This window comes from Pseudorasbora parva, chromosome 24 (genome assembly GCF_024679245.1).
Source record: "Pseudorasbora parva isolate DD20220531a chromosome 24, ASM2467924v1, whole genome shotgun sequence".
Classification (NCBI taxonomy): domain Eukaryota; kingdom Metazoa; phylum Chordata; class Actinopteri; order Cypriniformes; family Gobionidae; genus Pseudorasbora; species Pseudorasbora parva.
Genome location: NC_090195.1, coordinates 17,555,228 through 17,579,472, shown reverse-complemented (window position 1 = coordinate 17,579,472; position 24,245 = coordinate 17,555,228). Strand labels below are relative to the sequence as shown.

At 37.1% G+C, this 24,245-nt stretch overlaps 1 protein-coding gene across 2 annotated transcripts in view; it reads right to left on the bottom strand.

Annotated features, from left to right (window-relative positions):
- Window positions 1-24,245, bottom strand: part of cntnap2a (contactin associated protein 2a) — a 506,672-nt gene that overhangs the window by 41,206 nt on the left and 441,221 nt on the right. For both annotated transcript variants that reach the window (XM_067435516.1, XM_067435517.1), the window contains exons 18-21: window positions 19,563-19,799; window positions 12,815-13,048; window positions 11,431-11,564; window positions 1,289-1,382 (exon numbers count right to left, since the gene is read on the bottom strand). In XM_067435516.1, coding sequence (XP_067291617.1) covers window positions 1,289-1,382; window positions 11,431-11,564; window positions 12,815-13,048; window positions 19,563-19,799 — 699 coding nt within the window. The remainder of the gene's footprint in view (window positions 1-1,288; window positions 1,383-11,430; window positions 11,565-12,814; window positions 13,049-19,562; window positions 19,800-24,245) is intronic.

The following is a 24,245-nucleotide window of genomic DNA, read 5'->3' as shown; positions in this document are numbered from 1 at the left end:
AGATTTTGGGTCTGAAGACAGGAAGAAGATTAGAAGATTTTTGATGGACAGTCCACCAGAGAGATGAAACATTTTTTTTAATTCTCCATTATTAGTATATTTTTTATTTTATTTTGTATTATTAATAATGGGAACAAATGCAGCAGACCAGGTGGATGATGGCACAAGGTTCTGGGTGTTTGTGTTGCGGGTATAATTGCTAGTCTGAACTATTGGTAACAACAGCAGGTCACTTTCCTCTTTTTGGTGTGTCAGCAGGCAGAGCTGAATTGACCATAATGGGGTCTGGTTGGGCCTCATTGGTATTCATTGAAGAAAGTGCATGTCTGCTACATGCCTCTGGGTAAGACACCTTTCTGTGATTGTCTTAAAGCCACTGACATCTTTAGAGGGCATTCAAGGACACTGTGGACTGGCATGAGGGAAATTATATTCCTGATTTTCTGTATCCCTAGAGTTTACTGAAAATCAGGGGTATAATTTCCTTCACATCCTACCTATGTGAATTGCCACACATTTTCCATTAGAATAATTTCTTCTTATAACCTACTAATTCTCTGAAATCAGTTTTGGCACAGCTGCAATTTGCAATCATTTGTTCAACTGAGCAGATTATGATAAAAAATGTAATGCCTTTTTTGCACTGGTATAATGCAATTCTACATGAACAAGAATAATCACAAACCATATAAACATTATCAATACATTATTAATATTATGCCAAACAGTATATGCCCCAAAATTATACTCCCACAGAATTGTCTATTAGCACCACCTAGTGGATGCTCTAAGGCAACACAGATTAAAAAAAAAAAAATTCTGCCTGTCTGTAGCATATCTCTCTCTCTCTCTCTCTCTCTCTCTCTCTCTCTCTCTCTCTCTCTCTCTCTCTCTCTCTCTCTCTCTCTCTCTCTCTCTCTCTCAATGCAACAATAAGGCTTAACAGATCAAAGATAAACATAGAAATATTGTAAAATATTTAATGTATACTATGGAAACTAAAACCTATGCTGCTGTTTCACAAACAAACTCACAAGTCTTCTTTTTCGAATCCAGTGGTTCCAAACCACGTTCCTGGAGGCCCAACAACAGTGCACATTTTGCATGTCTCCTTAATCAAACACACCTGATTCAAGTCATCGGCTCATTATTAGTGACTCCAAAATCTTATGTGGGTGTGTCAGACAAAGGAGACATGCAAAATGTGCAGTGTTGGTGAGCCTTCAGGAACGTGGTTGGTAACCACTGCTCTAATCTAAGCCTGAGGAAAGGAACAGAGAGAACTTACCAAAGACTTTACCCAGGAAGAGTGACTTGACCAAAGTGAACTGAGTGTCTGAGGCTTCCGGCAGGGTGTAGGTGACAGGAGGATAGTGATCCAGCTAAAAGAAAGACAGGTAATATGGTATGAAAACAGGAATACACAGACACTGGATTATATGCAACTGTCTATTGCTGGTGGTCAAGTACAAAATGCTCATGCATTTTCCCTATAGTGGGCAATGGTGCCATCTACTGGCTAAAAATATAATCACTGCGCATACTGTCATCAAAGCACCACAGTTTACAATTCACTGTTTTAACAACTGTTACTTCTTATATTGAGGCAGTTTTCTTATTTGTTATATATTCAACAGTGAGCTGTGTGTACAATATACATAATGTACTATATATTAAATTCATCAAAATATAAAAATAATATACTTTGATTTATTTTATATTTAAAAAAAATATGTGTACTTAATAATACACATTACTTTCATTTATATAAATTACTATGATTAGTTATATATAATTATATAATCCTAATAAATATAGGTAAATTAGTATTATATTTCAAACATCTACTTACATGTGTACATTTATAGTTCGAAAAGTTTATGGTTTGAACCAGCAGTAGTTTAAAGGTGAATTCAGATATATTTATATATTGATTTATAAACAGCCACTTTTTAATTTATTCACTTACACTTCAGTATCAAACAATAGCTTGATTCAGTGTAACTATATTTAGTATTATATATCCTATTGTAGTTGCGATTCATATTTTGAATTAGCATTTATGTTTCAATTTTCATTTTAATTGTTAGTTTAATATTTTGTAATTCTGCTAGGTGCAGTTTGTATTTAAAAAACAACAAAAAAACATTAATATTTATTTTCATTTCAGTTTTAATGTTTATTTTGTTTTTATTTTTAGTAATTTTAATGCTTCAACTTCAGCCTTTTGGATTTCGGTTTAGTTTTAAGTTTTATATTTTATTTCAGATTTATTTAGATGAACACAACTGTTTCTAATAGGTTTAGTTATAGTTAACAATAATATACCTTGCTTGATTTGATTTAGTCCAAAGATCATTCTGTTAAGGCTGCAACTGTTGAATGCAGTCACACACACACACGCACACACGCACACACGCACACACGCACACACGCACACACGCACACACGCACACACGCACACACACACACACACACACACACACACACACACACACACACACACACACACACACACACACACACACACACACACACACACACACACACAGGTGACAGCTTTAATTAGCCCGTTACTGCTGATTCACTGGCACTCCTAATTAGCATGAGGCATCTCAGCTCCGGTATTAAAAAGAATTATTTACGCTAAATTACTTTTTTGTGCTTGAAGATACGGCTGCTTTCTCAGTCTCCTCTGTGTTGTGAAAGTGGCACTCTCATCACTGCACAGTGCAGTGAATACAAATAAGGCTCACAGAAAGAAACGAAGGCTCCAACACAATAGCGTTTGTCTGACATATTTCAGCTCTAATTTGTTCCACTGATGTGGCGGACTGAGAAATGCAAGCATGTTTATTCAGACGCCTCCCAGGTGCACTTGCTGGGTAAATCAACCAGAGGAACCCCTCCTTTATCGCTACCAGTGGTCTCCAGACCTTATCCAATTCCATTTCTGAATCTCAGAAGACCTCGCGGGCTTGTGTTTCTGCCGCCGTTAATATGGGAGGGTGTGTTGCTGTTCATCGACGGGATAATGCGACCAAATTAAATTGCTTTCAACCTGTTTACCTTGGAAACTAATGGGCAGCAGGGATGACTCGGAGAGAGAGAGACTGTCCCCTGTGGTGTTGCGGCCCCATTCTGACACGGCTAGCGCTAATGAGTCCTGCTGTGAGCCTATAATTAATCTCCATCCAACAAGCCGCCTATCTGACAGGGGCCCTCCTGCTCTGCAGCCACCCAGAGAGGGGACACTCGGCCTGGAAGGCAATAGCCAGATCACCATGGGGTGTCCAATGCTCTGACAGAACAACCTAAGTTATAGCTGCAATCCCACTGAGAGAATAACTTAGAGAGTCAAAGCGAACAAATACAGGAGATAGAAGAAAAAGCAATAAAAAAGATGGAAAAGCTAGCGTGAGTGCATGGTTGGGGTTAATAGATAATAATCATTCTGAAATTAGTTTCAGAAAGGTGCATTTTTGGTATGATTTTGAAAAATGGCTGCTGCTCTCCAAAGTTATAGCATCCTATCAATTTCATTCAACAGTCAACTGTATGAAAAAATATTAATCAATTATATTAAATGAATCATTAAACAATACATTATTATAAATTAAACTGACCTGCAAAAAACAAAAAAACAAAAGTAAATAAAATATTGGAAGAACAGATATAAAATATACACTTCACCCTTATAAAAATTAATTATAAATATAAATATAAAACCAGAGAGGTTGGGGTCCTCTAAACGATGTCACTTCCTATACGTTACATTTAAAGTGACAGTTCTTAGATCAGTTTTGAGATAAATAAGTAGTGTCGCTTATTGACGACCATACATTTTAATTTAAGTAATACAAAATATACAAATTTTATTGAGCTAGAATAGAATAAAATATATTTATAATTTCTTTGTCTACAAATAAATTATTCTATAAAGTCTAGCTTCTTTCTTCATAAATTAAAGGGTTAGTTCAGGGTTAATTACTTACCCTAATGTCGTTCGACACCCGTAAGACCTCCGTTCATCTTCAGAACACAAATGAAGATATTTTTGTTGAAATCCGATGGCTCAGAAAGGCCTCCATTGACATCAATGTCATTTCCTCTCTCAAGACCCATAAAAGGCACTAAAAACATTGTTAAAAGTCCATCTCACTACAGTGATTACAAAACAAAATTTCGAACAGTTATCAGTGTATCGATTCATGATTTGGATTGCCAATGTCACATGATTTCAGCAGTTTGTCAGTTTGACACGTGATCCCAATCATGAATCTATATGCTGATTCATAACTGTTCGAAACTTTGTTTTGAAACCGGCCCATCATTACATAAGTCGTTATTTTGTTTTTTTGCGCAAAAAAATTATTCTTGTTACTTCATAAAATTATTATATTATAGTCTCACTGGAGTGAGACATTTTAACGACGTCTTTATGGGTCTTGAGAGAGAAAATGACATTGGTGTCAATGAAAGCCTGTCTGAGCCATCGGATTTCAACAAAAATATCTCCATTTGTGTTCTGAAGATGAATGGGTGTCGAACGACATAGGGTAAGTAATTAATGACAGAATTTTCATTTTTGTGTGAACTAACCCTTTAAAGCCACCTTTCCGCTAACTCTAGAATTTCCATACGACTGACACATTTCGTTCCTTGCGTATTGTTGCCCACAACTTTAAAATGAGCCGGGAAGCAACCACTAATTTTGCTCATTCACCTTGCTCATAAAATGAATGAATAATAAATGTACAAATATATCCACATAATGACACAAATCAAATGACCACAAATCAGATCCAAAGATTCTGCATGCACATATGATTGGAAGTCCATACAGCTCTGTATACCCGTGTCTCTCTATTTGAAATGAATGATTTACAATAGAGATTTGTACAGGAATGATAAAGCAAGGATGAAAATGTAGTGCATGCAGGAACCACCACATTATTTTGATAGCAAGTTGACCTGATATTGTGGACACCCCAAAAGTATTCATTAATCGAGATGAATAATACATCCTTAAATGAAAGAGTGCACTGTTGTTTGCCTTAGGGTTTAAAAAATCTTCAAAAACCTCTAAAAGATCAAGTACATCTGTTTGCTTTGCCCACTTGGTTGTTCTCTCAGTTATGTTTTGACCTTTCACTGTCTGATTCAAAAGGGTGTGATGTTTCATTCAAAAGAAATATCACAGGCGTGGGTGTCTGGAAAGGTCAGCTGGACTGTTGTTACTATCTCTCATCTCATATTCCTTTTGAAGCAAGCTCGCTTCTCTACCGGAAAATGCACAGGTAGGCAAAACCTGCATTACGAAAATCAAAAATGCAAGCTCAGACTGTGATTCTTTGGAAATAATATTTTACATTTAAAACTGTAAGTGAGCATTTAATGTGATAACGTGTCACTGTCCATAATGGGATTAATTATGTCAGTAGATAAATGAAAGAATGAGCGATTAGAAGCCAAGTGTTGTTTCATTAATAATATGAAGGAAGAGACCTGAGAGAGACCTGATTTGATGGGCACACGTGTGTGGGTGTTGAGAGAATAAAATGATTTGAGGGAATCTATGTATACTTTTACCTGCATGTTTTTTTTTGTGGGTGGGAGAGGTACAAAACATAAAGGTTTCGGATGGGAGTGGGAAAAGGTAACAAGCAGGGATGCAATATTTTGTAATTTCACGAGAGCGAATAGAAGTGATGAAGCCGTCGAGAAGTGAACTTCAAATTTGCTGTGCTGGAGAGAACATTGCCATGACCACTTTTCATGACTGATAAAAAACACAATGACTGATCAGCATAAAAAAATATTAAGTTCCAGTGCCAGACTGTCATTCATTATAACACAAACTACTGAGATGAAACTTCAGTATTAGATACAGTATATCTCTGCCAAAAGTTTTTCATAAAGTGCAGGGAACAAAATTGGCACCCCACACACAATGTGTTTTTTGTGTTTTATGAGGGCTCTCCATCTGCAAGTTTTTTTGAAAATACAAAATGTAGTATTCATAAAATATTGTCAAAAGTGATTGGAAAGACACCCTCAACATTGATCATCAGAGGAAAAAACTACATTTTAAAACAGAAAAACTATTTTAAATTGCAACAATATTTAACAGTGTTACTGTTTTTACTCTATTTTTGATCAAATAAATGTACCAAGCCCAAACATTTGAAAGGTGCATTTATATACACACCGATCAGGCATAACACCATGATCTAGTATTCCTTATATTGTGTTGGTCCACCTTTTGCTGCTAAAACAGCCCTGACCAATTGAGGCATGAACTCCACTAGACTCCTGAAGGTGTGCATGTGGAATCTGGCACCAGGATGTTAGCAGCAGATCCTTTAAGTCCTGTAAGTTGTGAGGTGGAGCCTCCATGGATCGAACTTGTTTGTTCAGCACATCCCACAAATACTAGATTGGATTGAGATCGGGGGAACTTGGAGGCAGGGCTGGACTGGGGCTAAAATTCAGCTCTAGCATACCCAGCACATCCGGCCCATGAGTTCCCCGTGAGTGTTTTTGCTGGGGTTGGGGCCTTAAATTGAAGTATATAAATAAAACTAGGACAAGGACAAATAATGATAGATATTATCGAATTTGCTGCAAATGCAGATAAACTTAATATTGCTTTTTTTGTCACACAGAAATGCCTTTGGCAGTAAAGCACTGATGATTTTGAGATAGGATGCAGTAAAGTAAATTTACTTCTTTTAAATGCTGTCATCATTTACTCAAAACTTAAGCTTGGAACAAAATCTTGAGGTGAAAAAAGTTCGTTCACAAGAACAAAGTTCGTTCAGGCCAGTACATTCCATACTTCACGAGAAAAGCAGGTACCGATCATCTGCATTTCTACGCATTAACCACGCACACTTTAAATGTCTAAGACACTACCAATACAATAGTTCTTGGACAGCCGCAAGAAAAAAGTTCTGCTCAGGCGATGTGTCCAGAACAAGCTGCGAGACCTCCCAAACCAGATAACTTTTTTTCTCTGTTCTTGTGGAGTATGTTGAAGCCTTTAGTTGGGGCTCCTTTTGCCTAAATTACTGCAGCAATGTGGCCAGGCATGAAGTAGATCAGTCTGTGGCACTGCTCAGGTGTTATGAGAGCCCAGGTTGCTCTGATAGTGGCCCTAAGCTCTTCTGCATTGTTGGGTCTGGCATATCGCATCTTCCTCTTCACAATACCCCATAGGTTTTCTATAGGGTTATGGTCAGGTGATTTTGCTGGCCAATTAAGAACAGGGATACCATGACCGCGTACTGTTTGTTTTGGCACTGTGTGCAGGTTGGAAAATTAAATCTGCATCTCCATAAAGTAAGTCAGCAGCAGGTAGCATGAAGTACTCTAAAACTTTCTGATATACGGTTAAGTTGACCTTGAACCTCAGAAAACACAGTAGACCAACACCAGCAGATGACATGGTACCCCAAACCATCACTGACTGTGGAAACTTTACACTGGACCTCAAGCAACGTGGATAGTGTACATTTCCTCTCTTCTCCAGACGCTTAGACACAGAGCTCTGTGAACAGCCAGCCTCTTTTGCAATGACCTTTTGTGTCTTGCCCTCCTTGTGCATGGTGTCAATGGTCATCTTTTGGACCACTGTCAAGTCAGCAGTCTTCCCATGATAGTGTAGCCTACAGAACTAGACTGAGACCATTTAAAGGCCTCCAAGTTTTGAGTAAATTAGCAGATTAGAGTGTGGCCTTTAATTTACACTTCTACATGATCTACCTTAGGAGTAGATCAGCTTGATTGCCATGCAGTGTGTGTGTGTGTGTGTGTGTGTGTGTGTGTGTGTGTGTGTGTGTGTGTGTGTGTGTGTGTGTGTGTGTGTGTGTGTGTGTGCATGAGCAGTGTTAAAGGACATTCAACACACAGGTATACACACAAGAAATTAAAGGAGAGATGCCCCTAGTGTCAAACACACACACCGAAACCCCTCTCACACATAGGTCATTGTGTGAAGGATGGCTCTGGGTTTCTATTTGCTGCAATGTCAGCGGGGTTCCCAGGGGCCATAAAGACAGGGTAAAAGGGTTATGGTTTTCTCTTTCTCACTCTATACATTTCACCCCATGCCAGATTTCTAGCTCTGGTCTGCAGGATCTCAGGCTTGGCAGAGCTGTGTCACAAGAAATAAGGCAGAATTTAAGAGAGCTACAGCCCTTCTTTAAGCCTCATGTCCACAGGCTTATCTGTGCTGTGCCTCATCCATCCAGACAGCAGGAATTTGATTATTTGACTTAGGAGCCCGGAACTGAGCAGGAGCCGAAGACATAGACTGACTAGAGAGAGAAAAAGCAACAAGACAACAAAGCCCACAATTTTGCTGACAAGGTCACAGTATTTCTGACATGATCTTTGTCATTTAATATTATTCTCTTGGGAAGGTCCTGGTCATGTCCAGCATCCCATTGGACATCCATGAACCCCCCTCCAGACCAGGGGAGATGGACTTGATATTAGCGGGTAATCTAGCGTGTAATTTTCTCACTCAAACCACTGCCTGCTGCTGCTTCTGATTGCTTTTAGAGGGAAAATATGCCCATAACTGCTGGTCTAGGATCTGTTGTCTAAGTAATAAAAGCATATTATTAGCTAAAAAAGATTGGCAAACGATCCAGTGTGTATTTGAGCATCAAATGATTACATTTGTGAGTGATAGCCAATTATAGACATGTTGGTTGATTTCTTGAACAAAATGGCCAATCACAGGTGTTTAAGTTCGAATCCACTCACCGCTCTGGTTTTTGTCCAGTGCTGAGTAATGCACGCTCACAGACAGTGGCGTAGCACCAAATTTTGGGCCCTGGGTACAAACCATCTTGCTGGGGCCCCGTACCATGTGTGTATGTGTAGAAAATGGACTTCCCTGCCTCGGGCCCTGGTTACTCAGTACCCTTTATCCCCCCAGTCCCATGCCCCTGCTCAAAGAGCCTTTCTAACAGGGGTTTTGTAGACATTATGTAAATAGGAAAATCATTGTGTAGTCAGCTTCAATGATTAAAGATGTCATGAACTGGCTTTTTTTCTTTTGTATACTGTTGTCTGAGGTCAACTAATGATGTTTGTGTGGTTTTTACATTCATAACTAATAAGTAATAGGCTATTTTCTACACTGGTTTTGAGGCTGTCTTCTGAACGCTTGGTTTTGATGGGCGTGACGCACTAGAGACTTGGAACTAAACGCCTAGGATTGGATACGATTTGCATATTTAATGAGCTTCAGCTTTGCTGTCATATCTATGTCTCTGTCAGTTCACATGAGGGAGAGATTATTAAAGCGGCAACTGCAAAGATTCTCTCTACCACAGGGCTCATAAACGTCTTTATCAAACAAACATAACGATTTATTTCTCATCCACCCTCGATTGATTGGAAATTGATTTCTGTATTAGATGGCCCACATCATCGGTTGATATAAGCAAGCAAACACACACACACACACACACACACACACACACACACACACACACACACACACACACACACACACACACACACACACACACACACACACACACAAAGAAAGAATTTCTGTCAAAGGGTGTACGTTTTGGTAGCCCGTCTAGAAAACACACAGCCCCGGGACTACTATTAGGCCTACATATAAAAAAGACGTTTTACTCGGATTACTTTTTTGGACCATTCCTGTCGTATCCAATATAGAAGGCACAATATTGTGTCTGCAAATCCAGCACTTGAGACTTGTTTACAAACGATTCCACGGTGAAATGAACAAGATATTCTTCCACAATATCTTGCTATCTTCTTCCACATTGTTATTGCTGCTGGCTAGTATCTGAACAGCTCCATGAGTTGGTGGGCGGGGCTACTGAAATACACGCTCTGTAGAGGTGGCGTTTCGTCGCACGATGACGTAAGGATGAAGTCCACAATCGTTTTCTGGGCATGGTTACTATAAAAGCTTTTCTTTGACTAAAAAGGAAGTTTTCAGCTCTGAAACTTACAGGATAATCTTATATTACCATGACCTTTTATATGTCAAAAGCTCAAGGGAAAGTTGACTTCTCCATTCATCACCCCTTTAACATAACAGAACTTTGTGAGATCATTGAATGAGTGACATCTTTTGAGAGATTATTAATGGAGAGCTCTTTGTGCACTGTCTAGGCGATAGGATAATAATTTGAATAAAACTTTTGTTTTCAATGCTTGACAAGTGGCCTACATACACGCTTCAAAACATAGGCCTATCTACATATAAATAAGGGATTTACTCTCGAAATTGACTGACACAGTGATAATTATAGGATGAGAAATACACTCACTAATTTCAGAAGCAACCTCTGTGACTTGATTCTGGCACCAAACACAGGATTTTGCTGCACTGGGTAAGGCAATTGTTATATATTATTTGTATTGGCTGGCCAAGCCAAATCACGCATACACTATGCTTGCTTTTTTGTTAAAATTAACAGTTTTTTGTGAACATGGGCGCTTTAATAATAATTTATCTGGAGCATTTATGCTGGGACAAGCGACACAAGCACCCTCCCCCCCCAACACACACACACACACACACACACACACACACACACACACACACACACCACCACCACCACCACCACCACCAAATTTATATGTTCTTGTACCGGGCCTGGTCCCGGCACAATCAAGTGTTTGACATAGATTTGAAATGCTCTGCTCCTTCTGTAGTTCATTCTGTAGTTCTATTCATCACCTGTTCACGGATTGAACTTGATATCACCCCTCTCCTTCCTGATCTGGGGTGGTAGAGCTCATGCTTCCTGTGATCTTGATCACTCCTCTATCGCTTCATCTCGCTGAATACCCTGCTTATCGACCACACAAGATGCTGCGTGTCCTGCCATTTAGGACATAATAAAATCTACAGTGTATCCTGAGTCTCAGTTCAGGGATCAATACAGGCTTTCAATTATCCTGCTTCTGTACTGCAGTTGGGCCTGTGAGACTGATGCAGTGCATCCTGGGTAACAGACACAACACACATTCACACACATATTTACATATATATATTTTTGTATGTGTGTATTTATATATTCATAATAATTATACAGTACACACAAACTTGCGATTAATTGCTTGACAGCACCATAATGTCATTCCTAATTCAAAATTGACTTTTACTTAATATATATATATATATATAAATATATGTGTGTTTATACACACACACACACACAAGCAACCTCCTAACATCCACCTTAACTTTGAAATTTTGTAGATTTATTTGTGAAATTGAGTTGCCTATGTAGAGCTTTTCAAATCAATGTCTTTTGAAGTTTTATTTCAGTTATTATGAAGGTGCCTAGTAGACAGTATTTTAATACATTTGATTATTGATACTAGTTGTAATATTGAGTGCGGTCAGTCTCGTGTGTTTCCCACCTGTACTTCTATGTCTCTCTCCACCCGGGAGATGTTGACGGTGTGGGGCTGCCCGTTGGCCAAGTTCCTCTGGTCAATATCAATGGTGAAGGGTTCTCTGAGACCCCCCAAGTTATACCGCAGCTGCAGAGTACCTGCAACAGGATGAGACAATAAGACGTTTATCCAGAGCTCCACCCGCACTGCAGTCTTCCTGGAGTCAGTGAGTGTTGTGCATCAATTCTACTTCTTGACATAACTCACCTCCACCGTTCCTGTGAAACGGCCCTACAGGCTGCAGGGAACAACAGAACCTCATTTGGGTTACAGCACAGGCCAGCAAGATGAATTTTCTCAGAGGATACAGAGTAAAATGCAATGTGGGCTTAGGCAGCTTAACTTAAAGAATGTATCACCAGTCTTGTGTGTCCACTTTAGGTTTTATGGAATGCCGTTTAACAAAAACGGTGCTCTACAAACAAAACAACGCTACTTCTGAGCCACTGAGTTTAATGTGAAATCGTGTCCCTGGAGGGAATAATGGTCTTTTTTTTATACACCAGATGCGTTTTACTTTTAAACTCTAAAAAATTGATCACAGTGTTGTGCTTATGCCAAACAAACCGGGGTGTAATTGCCTGCGCTCTGCCATTTGTCATATAATTAGCTTTTACTGTTGCGCTTCCACTTCAAAAAGCAATTCAGCCTGCTGCAATAAATTCTCTTTTATTATTACAGTGCAGTTTCCGAACTGCTGTGGAACAACCATACAGACACACATGTCTTGCATCAGCATTCATACTTTATCAAGAACTGCAAAGACTAACCAGGTGCGATGCAATAGGTTTGCAATTTGTCCACTAATACTGAAAGCAACAGTGCTGTGCATTAACAGCTAATCAGGATATATTTGATTTTGAATATGCAGACATGAGGAACAATGGACCCTTTTCACATTTCCGGGGTTCTCAGAAGCGGAAGTCAGAGTTGGGTTAACTTTTACAGTGGTGAACAGAAACTAAAATAAATAAAATATCTGCATTACCATCTGCCCCAATGGTAAAAAAAAAAAAAATCCACGACAGAGGTTATGATTTCCACAAGAGGAAAATCTTTTTTTGAGAAATTCATTACATTAGTCAGAAGAGAGAACAAATGTCAAAATTTGCTGTCACTCTTTTAGGCGTGCAGCATTAACTAGTTTTGTGTCATTTAATACCAAGGTAAGAAAACATCAACTATAGTTTTATAAATATACATGCATAAAAAACAAAACAAAACACAAAAACTAGATTTTAATAACTGTGGAAACGCATCGTCACAGTCTGTGAAAAGGGTCTTTGGATCAGTGCGATTTCAGCCTTTCATCTCATCTTCGCATGCAATGCCTCAAACAACGTCTTACCATTGTGATGAAGCACCACGGCCATGTAATCCTGGGTCTTTGAGCTGACATAGACCAGAAGGCTGGGAGAAGTAGAGGTGCTAAAGCTGAAGGTCAGGTCTTCATGTGTCAAGTTGGTCTCGACGGGCAGGTTGTGGATTACGCTCTTCTCGTCCAGGCTGGAGGCTGCAGCCATCACTTCAGGTACCAGATTATACTTGACCAGTGTTCCTGCCTCAAAGAAACCGCCAACGTCTGGAAAAGAATGAGGTGTTCCTTCAGACGATATTGACATTTAGGCTACAATCTTGTTGGCTCTATAACAACAATTCTTATAAACAACCATATTTGAGGGTTAGGGAGCATATAAAACGCCTTCTTTCTTATATTGCATTATATATTTACATATTATAATTATATATTGCATTGATCATTTTTTTTAATGTACGGCACACCATTGTCTAAAAGAACAGGGTATATACAGCAATCCTTAAGTTAAATTTACTACTTTTTAATACCTTTTTTACTACCTTCAGAACATTTTTTAAAACCATCACGACACTGAATTGCAAGTGTTAATCAGCGACCTTTCTATTATTTACACAGATTTTGACATATATAACAAACAAAAAAGAATAGATTTAGAATCGACACCAGGAGGAAATCTGTTAAGTTATCATTCAGACACAGTAAAATAGATCTCAACATTCACAAAAGTTGGTTAAGGAGAAGCATTACTGCATACACATTTGATTTCAATTAATAATTGGTAATTCAGCAATTAAATTATTTAGTGTTTTTTTCCCAACAACAAAACCTGAGCCAAATATTACATTTCTATAACTGTGATAAGTTGTTGAATTAAACAAAATACTAAAAACTAGTCAATCGATTAAAAACTTTAACTAGATTAATCACACATTTTTTCTGTGATTAATCGCAATAAAAAAAAGTTTTTGTACGTTTTTAATATAAGAATTTCACAGTTAATCAAATTAATGTAGAAACAACATAAAGACAGTATATTTTAAATACTTGTTTAAATGGCATCTTTTTATGAATGAAGGCCAGTATTACTGATATCAATACAGTTACTGATTTTTTTTTTTACATTCATTATTAGGCTTCAAAAATATAACAGTTTTTAATTTAAGTAAACCTAAAAAAAAATGCTAAAATAAATCCAGAATAAATGTCATGTTTATTCCTGCCCTTCCTGTCTTAACAGTAAGGAAATATACAGAAATTTAATACAGTTATCAAAGTTATATGTAATCTGCACTGCATAAACTATAAATTAAATAGTTAATCCTTATTAAAGCTACAAAAGTTATTTAGTCAAGCGCAGCGAGTCATTTTCTCTGTTCCCTTTGTTCTTTAACTTTACTGACAGGAAGCTTTATTGGCTGCTGTCCCTTTAAGAGCAGACAGATACGCGGATCTCACTGTTTATACGGTCTATGGATCTCGCCTCATTCTCTCACAACTCTTTGTTCATTTTAGACTTTATATACATCATTTAAGATTGCTCTTATGAGGATAGTCGTTGAAGATATGCCTTGAAGCAAGTCTAAAATAAAACGTAAGCCAGCCACTTTTGTTGAGCGCGCAGTGCTGTGAGATGATGCCGAACGACCGCTGAATATGACGTCAGCATCAAACATACGTTGAGACGGAGACGAAAGATCTTTGATTATGTGCCCAGATATGCTGAAGCCCATATTTAAACGAACTAACGCGAACGCAGATAGAATTTCAATATAATAGGACACCTGATAGTCTGAAAAAATAATACCTAATTTGGAAAGAAATAATACCTCTGAGGCCAAATTTAACACTTTTAATGGCCTTAAATTTGACAATTTTGATTTATCACTTTTTAATACTTTTTAAAACCCCGCGGACACCCTGAAGAAGTTTGGGCCGGGGTCAGAAAGACTTTTGAATGTTTTAGAAAACATCTGAATCTCAGCAAGGATGCATTTGATCGAAATAAAGCAAATCTGTCATATTGTGAAATATGATTACAATTAAAAACAACTTTTTATCTATTTGAATATATTTTAATGTATTCCTGTGATGGGAAGGCTGAATTTTCAGCATTACTGTCATTAGATTCTCAAGAAACATTTCTTATTACAATGAATATTGAAAATGGTTGTGCTGTTTGTTCATGAAAAGTTTATAAAGGAACAGAATTTATTTCAAACAGACACTTTTGTAATGTTATAAATATCTTTACTGTCAATTTTGATAAATTAAAAGGCATCCTTATGGAAAAAATATGCAGGGTCGTAGCTAGTAAATTCTAGGACCCTTTGAAAAAATTTGGGCCCCCACTGCCCCCAGCTCATAAATGGTATAAGATATGGGTACAAAGGTCCACACTGCAAAAAAAAATGGACCTCAAAGACTTTGAGCATGTAATCATTTGGGCGGTGCGTGCCTGTATACTGTAATGAGATGTACATTACCTGCAGGAGTGCACAAGCAGCAGCTCCTATTAATACTAATTATTAGGTGTCCTATTTCTGTGAAAGTAAATTGGGCAGCAAAATGTTCAGGGCATGGCATAGACTGATTATTAGGCTGGTCTCCTGGCTTACCTGTCGTTTTCATGTTACTTGTACCCAGATTTTTTTTTTTTTTTTTTGCCAATCTCACTTTCACTGTAACTTTACTTCCTTAACTGTTCTCAGAGCAGCCTCAACTGTGATTGGTTCTGTTCACAGCTGGGGTGGGACTTGCGATTTTATTGGGTCGCTCTGCTGTTTGTTGCTGACTGAGCTGAAATAATAACCATCGGACTAAACCATTTTCATGGAGAGGAGAGTGAGGAGATATCAGAAAAACGTATTTTACTAAAACCAACCAAACATTTTTCAGACACCATTTATAATTTTTAACTAAAAGGTTGCAGGACAATAGTTTCTTTATGTTAGTGAGGATAGCAAAATAAAGTAAACTGTGACATATTATACCCAAAAATTCTTCATACAAAGGACTACCAGTAAAATTGATCAAACTTTGGGGCCAAAATTATTCAGACACTTGACCTGACCATGTTTTCCTGAAGTGTTTTTTCTTTAATAGCTAATGTGACTCTTTACACCACAGACTGAATAAAATGAAGCATTGCTTGGTAATTGGTTGACCTAAATTGGTGTTATATAATTGTGTACTTAAATTTAACAGCTGACAGCTGATTGGTTGACTGTAATCCATTACAAACCTTTCAATAAGAGTTATCTGACATTATCACGATGAATTTGTTCTGACATAGTTTAACTCTGAGTTCTATTGTATTACCATTTTTTAAATATAGCGAATAAACTGTGATAATGTGAGTACATTTTGGTAAAGGTGTCTGAATAAATTTTGCTTTAAATGTATATGTATGTACATATACAGTATATGTATATAGCCTGAAAAAGTGAAGTGAAGCGCACAACTGAGATTATGACATCAACTATGGATTGTATTGTGAGGTCTCTGTGATACCTAGACTCTTAACAGGATTGCTGCTTGAGGACCTACAAAAGATGTCGAATCTAGAACACATCATACTTCTGGCTAAATCATGGCCCTCATTCAAAAAATGTGCACTGGGAATATGTAAGTGATGTCTAAGTTGGCCATCTGCAGTAGAAGGGCAAGGAAACTGACATTACCGACATGTTTTGTATTCATGAGGGGCTTCTTCAACAGCTATAAAACCAAGAGGACACTTTCCTATTACCTTTTTACTTGAGGGGGAGAACAAAGGTCCTTACATGGATCGTTTAACCTGACTGCTAGGACGTGTGTGCAAGTGTGCATAGATTTGTCTTACACAGAAATAGTATAAACAACGCAGGATTTGTTGCATATGGGGTGGAACAGGGAGAACCATGGGAAATCAGCATGGGTAATGAAGTAAACACACACAAGGGTAAAAAGAGAGAGAACGAACATGACAATGTGCACCCGCACCGAATATCTCATGTACACAGAGGCAAGACGGGTTTTATCTGCTATTCATGGCATTCTCTCATTCAGCCGTTTTACCCCCGGGAACAAAGCACTAAGTACAAATGAGCTTTGTATCGGAAGCAAGAAGGAAATCAGTGCAGAGACTATAGATTGGTTTAATTATTTGCTGCAAGGCCCTTGAGTAATCTTTACATTTGTTCCAGGCTGGACTGTGGGGTTCAGAGGCAACAGAGACAGAACCACCATGTTTTAATACCACTGGGACAAAAAGCCTTGACAAAGCAGGAGCATGAAAAGCAGGGTGAGGATGGTACAGATATTCGGAATTACAGTTTTGTGATTTGTTCTGAGGACCAATAACTTTATGGATCCTTTATCTCAAACAGAAATAATGACAGATCTTTTCTTCAGTACTGTGACATATCTGAGTATAAAAGAAAAGAATGCAGGGTGGCAACTTAGTAATAGCTATTGGTTGTTTGGATTTTGAGATGTGGGTGTAAATGCGAGCTTGCAATCATGTGTAATGGGGCGGAGTTTAAGCAGACTAAATGATTAGACATGTCTGTCATTTACACAGAAAGATAATTTCGATATTTTGATTAAACATTATGAGGTAAAAAAAAACACTTGAGAAATTTGTGAGTTGAAGTTTTGCTTTTGGTGTGAAAAGACCTCAGGAGTCAAGGCATGTTCACACCAAGACAATAATTAATTTTTTTTAGATATAGATTTAAAAATCATTCTAAACGTAAAAATAGCAAACCACAACACACCTATAACAATAACGGCACAGAAAAACAATATCATTGGAATCAATTTCACAACAATTTTATCCAGCTGATGAAGGATATAAATATCGACAGTGCATGCTTATAATAAACAGAACAATATATATATATATATATATATATATATATATATATATATATATATATATATATATATATATATATATATATATATATATATATATATATATATATATATATATATATATATATATTGTTATAGTCTTGGTGTGAAAGGGGGCCTTTTTACTCTTCTTAGATCAGCCATATTTTTATATTATCTGAAAAATTAATAATTTAGAAAGTTACTACTATTAGAGGCTACTATTTCCAAAGTAGTAAAAAGGTTATTTTACCATTAGCATATATCTAAATGTCTTCACATTTAGTAGAGGGAAAGTTAACCCAAAAATGAAATGGTGTCATCATCAACATACAATAATATTCAGTGGTTTCCAAAACAACAGTTTAACCACATTGAGTATCAATGTTCTTTTGTGTTCTGCAAAAGATTTAAAATCATACAGGTTTGGAACAGCCTGAGTAAGAGAGTGAGTAAATGATGACACAGTTTTTCTCAGTAACTTTGGCACATTTATTTTTCTCTTAACTGTAAGTTCAATTCTCACAACTGTTTGTTGGAACATCAGAACTCTATAGTATGTCGGCAAAATGTAGTTACTCACCCAAAACATTTAATTCATGCTTCAAAATCTAGTTATTGTGTCAATAAATTGAACATTGCTATCAAAATAAAAAGTGGCTTTGTCATTGTGGGTTTTTTCTTTTTTTTTCTCCTGATGACTACCTGGTTTCTATTTTATTGTCAGTTTTGTGTAACTGAATGCTCTTGTGGATCACACTGAGCTTTTTACAGTAAATACAGATTTGAAACTAGGTAGAAATTGACTGGTAAATTGTATTAATACAGTACATTTATTTTTGAAGAAATTAGTTATGTGTCTGTATATCTATCTATCTATCTATCTATCTATCTATCTATCTATCTATCTATCTATCTATCTATCTATCTATCTATCTATCTATCTATCTATCTATCTATCTATCTATCTATCTATCTATCTATCTATCTATCTATCTATCTATCTATCTATATATATATATATATATGTCTGACAGATTTTGATCACTGAATAAAGAATGTTTATTGATTGTGAAGGGTGTGACAGTTTCACTGAGAATCAACTCATCAGTTTTGATCAACCAGCCACAAGCATTAATCATTGTGCAAATTGTAGTCAATTGTACTAACTACTTTGCACACATATGCCAAAACAATTGCAAATTGCTTAAATCAAAAAGAAATTCTGATCTGATGTAAACAAGAAACTATTTGTTTAGAGAGCTGAACATATTGTAGTCTAATTCAAGAATTGAACCAAAGCGACTAAGAAAAACTCTAATGTTTGGGTGAACTTACCATTTATGTCCAGAAAAATGCACTAAATAATCCAAGTGAAGCAGAACAGAGAAGAGATTCCTCTTCCTGGAGTGAAAGTGTAGTACTGAGCCACACATGTAAGGCAGCCTGTGGAAGCAATTGCACTGACCCAGAGGCAAAGAATCTGAGAGAATTCGATATTGACTGCTATACCCTAGACGGCACAAGTAAATATGTGTAAAATGGAAATGTGAGTTAAAACTTTGCAATTACAAGGCTGTTCATGCATATTTCAAACGAAAGGAGACGTTGAAAGCTAAGGGCAAACATCTGCGTCTCTAGCTTGTAGCGAGGCGCCATCTTTAAACGGAGGGCATGCAGTTTGATGGAGGTCCTGACCCGGAGCATAAACTACAGAAAAGTCCTGTTTATGTCAGCGATGCTATTACTATATTCAAATGAGGGAGGCGGAGCTTAAATGCAAAGAGTGGCTCTCAGTGATTCCAGTCTGTAATGCACAAAGTTGAAGTTGTTCAGTGTCATATATCTGATTTAGGTGTATAAACTTCACAGAAAAGATTTCATTTGTATTATCCATACTGACCTTTCGAACAGAAAGGCCCATCATAAGCAGTGGTGGTGCAGTCACAGGAATAGCCATTGTATTTCTCCACACACTTGCCGCCATTACGGCAATACATCCCAAAACTGGTGCAGTGACCAGAACAACCGGGCTTCACACCAGGAGTGACTTTTGCCCTCTCTTCTAAATCAAGGGTCACCCCATTCATCTTCAAAGAGCGAATGCATCCGAGAAATCCTCTCTGTCCTCCTGCTGCACCTAGAAGAGAAATCAAAAAGACAAGTCAATATTGTGTTCTCGACAATGTTCTTAATAAAGCAAAAGTGGCACAACAAAATGACTTGATCCTTCATTTTCATTGTAGGCTCAACAACAAGCTTTAAATAAAAAGGTTAAATGAGAGGCATTAAGTCTCAGCCAATAGTTGAACCCCCTTTGGTGTGTTTCATTCATGACATGGACCATTCAATACAACAGACCATGGAAAAATTAGAGACCATTAGAGTTCCACTTTCAGGAGAAAATAAACATTCACCAATTGCTCAATGCCGTGGCCGGATATCTTTTCATTAAAGGAAACTGCCCAGTTAAACAGAAATCATACAATCATTTGCTAGATTAATAGTAAGTGTCCTGGCAGGATGCATCAATTATTTTCTAATGATAAATAATAAAAATAGACCACAAGTACAAACCTACTACAATTTTTCAAGCTGCCAAACAAGGAATGCTTTATCAATTCCTCCAGAGAAATGGTATGGATTGGCGTATCTATAGATTAGAGACATTCCAGGTTGCTTATCCGTTACAGAATAAGAAAACATATGACATTTGCAAAGTTTTCTAAACTCAATTTAACTCAAAATCACATTAACAGGAGTTTTAATTGATATGGTGACCTGGTTGCATATTTATCCCTTGCTAATAAACCTGAGTGGAACTCTTATCATCAAATGTACAGAAAATATGCTGTACTATTATAAAATGAAAGACACAATGTCTCATGTTTCAAGGACAAACGCAATATAAACACATTTTAATTAACATTTTTATTTATACCTTGACATGATTGTCCAACTTAGCAGACATTTTCTTTTGCCCTTGTTACAGAAGAATTAACTTTTACAAAAAAAAGTCACCAGCATAGTTTTAATAAACACAAAATTTGTGTTAATATTTTAAAGTACAGTAACATGAATTTGAGTGAGGAAAGGGCTATGCCAAGCTTTTAAACCCCTTTAGAAGTTCACTCCCTCCATCTCTGATGAGCCCTGAATTGGAAATTATTTTCTAATGAAACCGTAATGAATTAGCATATTACATTTATTAGACCATCCTGCCCAGTGGAATATTTTTTTTCTGCTTTTATCTGTGCGTTATACAGGCTGTTTGAAGCCATATATTACAGCTAAGATCACCTGTACAAAATATCAGACCGACAGACATGATGATAGTATGATTATAGACAGACAGACAGACTAGATAGATAGACAGATAGACAGACAGACAGACAGACAGACAGACAGACAGACAGACAGATAGATAGATAGATAGATAGATAGATAGATAGATAGATAGATAGATAGATAGATAGATAGATAGATAGATAGATAGATACAGTATTGTTCAAAATAATAGCAGTACAATGTGACTAACCAGAATAATCAAGGTTTTTCGTATATTTTTTTATTGCTACGTGGCAAACAAGTTACCAGTAGGTTCAGTAGATTCTCAGAAAACAAATGAGACCCAGCATTCATGATATGCACGCTCTTAAGGCTGTGCAATTGGGCAATTAGTTGAATTAGTTGAAAGGGGTGTGTTCAAAAAAATAGCAGTGTGGCATTCAATCACTGAGGTCATCAATTTTGTGAAGAAACAGGTGTGAATCAGGTGGCCCCTATTTAAGGATGAAGCCAACACTTGTTGAACATGCATTTGAAAGCTGAGGAAAATGGGTCGTTCAAGACATTGTTCAGAAGAACAGCGTACTTTGATTAAAAAGTTGATTAGAGAGGGGAAAACCTATAAAGAGGTGCAAAAAAATGATAGGCTGTTCAGCTAAAATGATCTCCAATGCCTTAAAATGGAGAGCAAAACCAGAGAGACGTGGAAGAAAACGGAAGACAACCATCAAAATGGATAGAAGAATAACCAGAATGGCAAAGGCTCAGCCAATGATCACCTCCAGGATGATCAAAGACAGTCTGGAGTTACCTGTTAGTACTGTGACAGTTAGAAGACGTCTGTGTGAAGCTAATCTATTTTCAAGAATCCCCCGCAAAGTCCCTCTGTTAAAAAAAAGGCATGTGCAGAAGAGGTTACAATTTGCCAAAGAACACATCAACTGGCCTAAAGAGAAATGGAGGAACATTTTGTGGACTGATGAGAGTAAAATTGTTCTTTTTGGGTCCAAGGGCCACAGGCAGTTTGTGAGACGACCCCCAAACTCTGAATTCAAGCCACCGTACACAGTGAAGACATGGAGGTGCAAGCATCATGATATGGGCATGTTTCTCCTACTATGGTGTTGGGCCTATTTATCGCATACCAGGGATCATGGATCAGTTTGCATATGTTAAAATACTTGAAGAGGTCATGTTGCCCTATGCTGAAGAGGACATGCCCTTGAAACGGTTGTTTCAACAAGACAATGACCCAAAACACACTAGTAAACGGGCAAAGTCTTGGTTCCAAACCAACAAAATTAATGTTATGGAGTGGCCAGCCCAATCTCCAGACCTTAATCCAATTGAGAACTTGTGGGGTGATATCAAAAATGCTGTTTCTGAAGCAAAACCAAGAAATGTGAATGAATTGTGGAATGTTGTTAAAGAATCATGGAGTGGAATAACAGCTGAGAGGTGCCACAAGTTGGTTGACTCCATGCCACACAGATGTCAAGCAGTTTTAAAAAACTGTGGTCATACAACTAAATATTAGTTTAGTGATTCACAGGATTGCTAAATCCCAGAAAAAAAAATGTTTGTACAAAATAGTTTTGAGTTTGTACAGTCAAAGGTAGACACTGCTATTTTTTTGAACACACCCCTTTCAACTAATTGCCCAATTGCACAGCCTTAAGAGCGTGCATATCATGAATGCTGGCTCTTGTTTGTTTTCTGACAATCTACTGAACCTACTGGTAACTTGTTTGCCACGTAGCAATAAAAAATATACTAAAAACCTTGATTATTCTGGTTAGTCACATTGTACTGCTATTATTTTGAACAATACTGTAGATAGATAATCTAGGTTACACTAGACTGTTTGTTCGGGTACATTTTACGAAAAAGTTACCTACTGTCCTGACAGGCCCATGATGCTGGCTTCCCTTTGGAGAACCAATACCGCCCAGACGTGCAAGCAATGAAAGAAAGAAAAATAACACCAAAATATAAAAAAGAAAAAGAAAAGAAAAACAAATACATAAAAGAAAATAATTTAAATAAAAACATGCAGTGATGAGAAACTTAATGCATACGCTTCAAAGAGAACACAAAAAGAAAATACATGGCAAAAAGACAACTTAATGGTGGGTATAGAGAAGTAGTAAACGTTCATGTAAACAGTCAATACTGGCATATTATAATACCTGGAACTAATGCAAATGTGTAAGTGGCTGTTAAATCAAAGGTCTGCTTGTTATTGGAGATGAAGAGAAAGACAATAAAGAATGAGCAAGCATTTAATCCTCTATTAAATATAAAGAGACCACTATAAATGCAAAACAAATTCAAACAGACACAAGCATCCATGGGTGAAAGGAAGTAGAAGCCAATCTGCTTTATCAATAAATTATGGCATGGGACTAAATGGTGCTAAAGAAGTGAACACAAAGCAATTCATAAGGAGAGGAGAGGAGGCCGGAGAGAGGCTTGACAGGTCTGGACATCTCCAGCCCTGCCCACTCAGCAGATATAAACCAATTAGTTTTCTCACTGAGGGTCAGGGTCTAAAGACTGAGAGCCGCTCTCCGCAAACAGGCACATCAACATTTTACATTTCTTCTGAAACAATGGACAGGGTTTAGACAACCTTTAACATTCTCTTGAACGGCAAAGCTCATTACACCTAACCCTAGTGTGCTTGATAATGAAATTGAGATGCCAGTCCAACATTCTTCCGACTAAGTCCAGAATAAGAATAAAATTTCATGCGCTCCATGGACAACATGCAAATGAGACCTAGAGAGGGTTACGGCTTGGACTGGGCAATACGTTGAATATTAATGCATGATTCTGCTGGTTCCAAAAGAAACAACATGCTCAAAGTCTAGTGTGATCTTCTCTTTAAGCTATTCTTGTTTCAAGATCCAATATTCGAATACCATCTCATTTAAACTTTAATGGCAAAGAAGCAGCTAGAGTTGGTAAGAATGATTTATTCATGAATTGGTTCACACTGTCCTTTTAAATAAAAAACTCCAAGCACTGATATATTTTGAGATCTATAACATTAGATATAAATAAGTAATACATTTTAATAAATAAAATAAAAAGTTCAAACATTATTAACATTATATACATTTATAGTACAAACATTAATTCTACTACTACTACTACTACTACTAATAATAATAATACACCCGTATAGTTCCTATGTTGGAGAAATTTGCTTTACAAAATCAATAAATAACTTTTACATAAATCAAATCTTGGGCTATTAGCTCATTTTTGGAAACCTGGACATTTTTTTGTGATG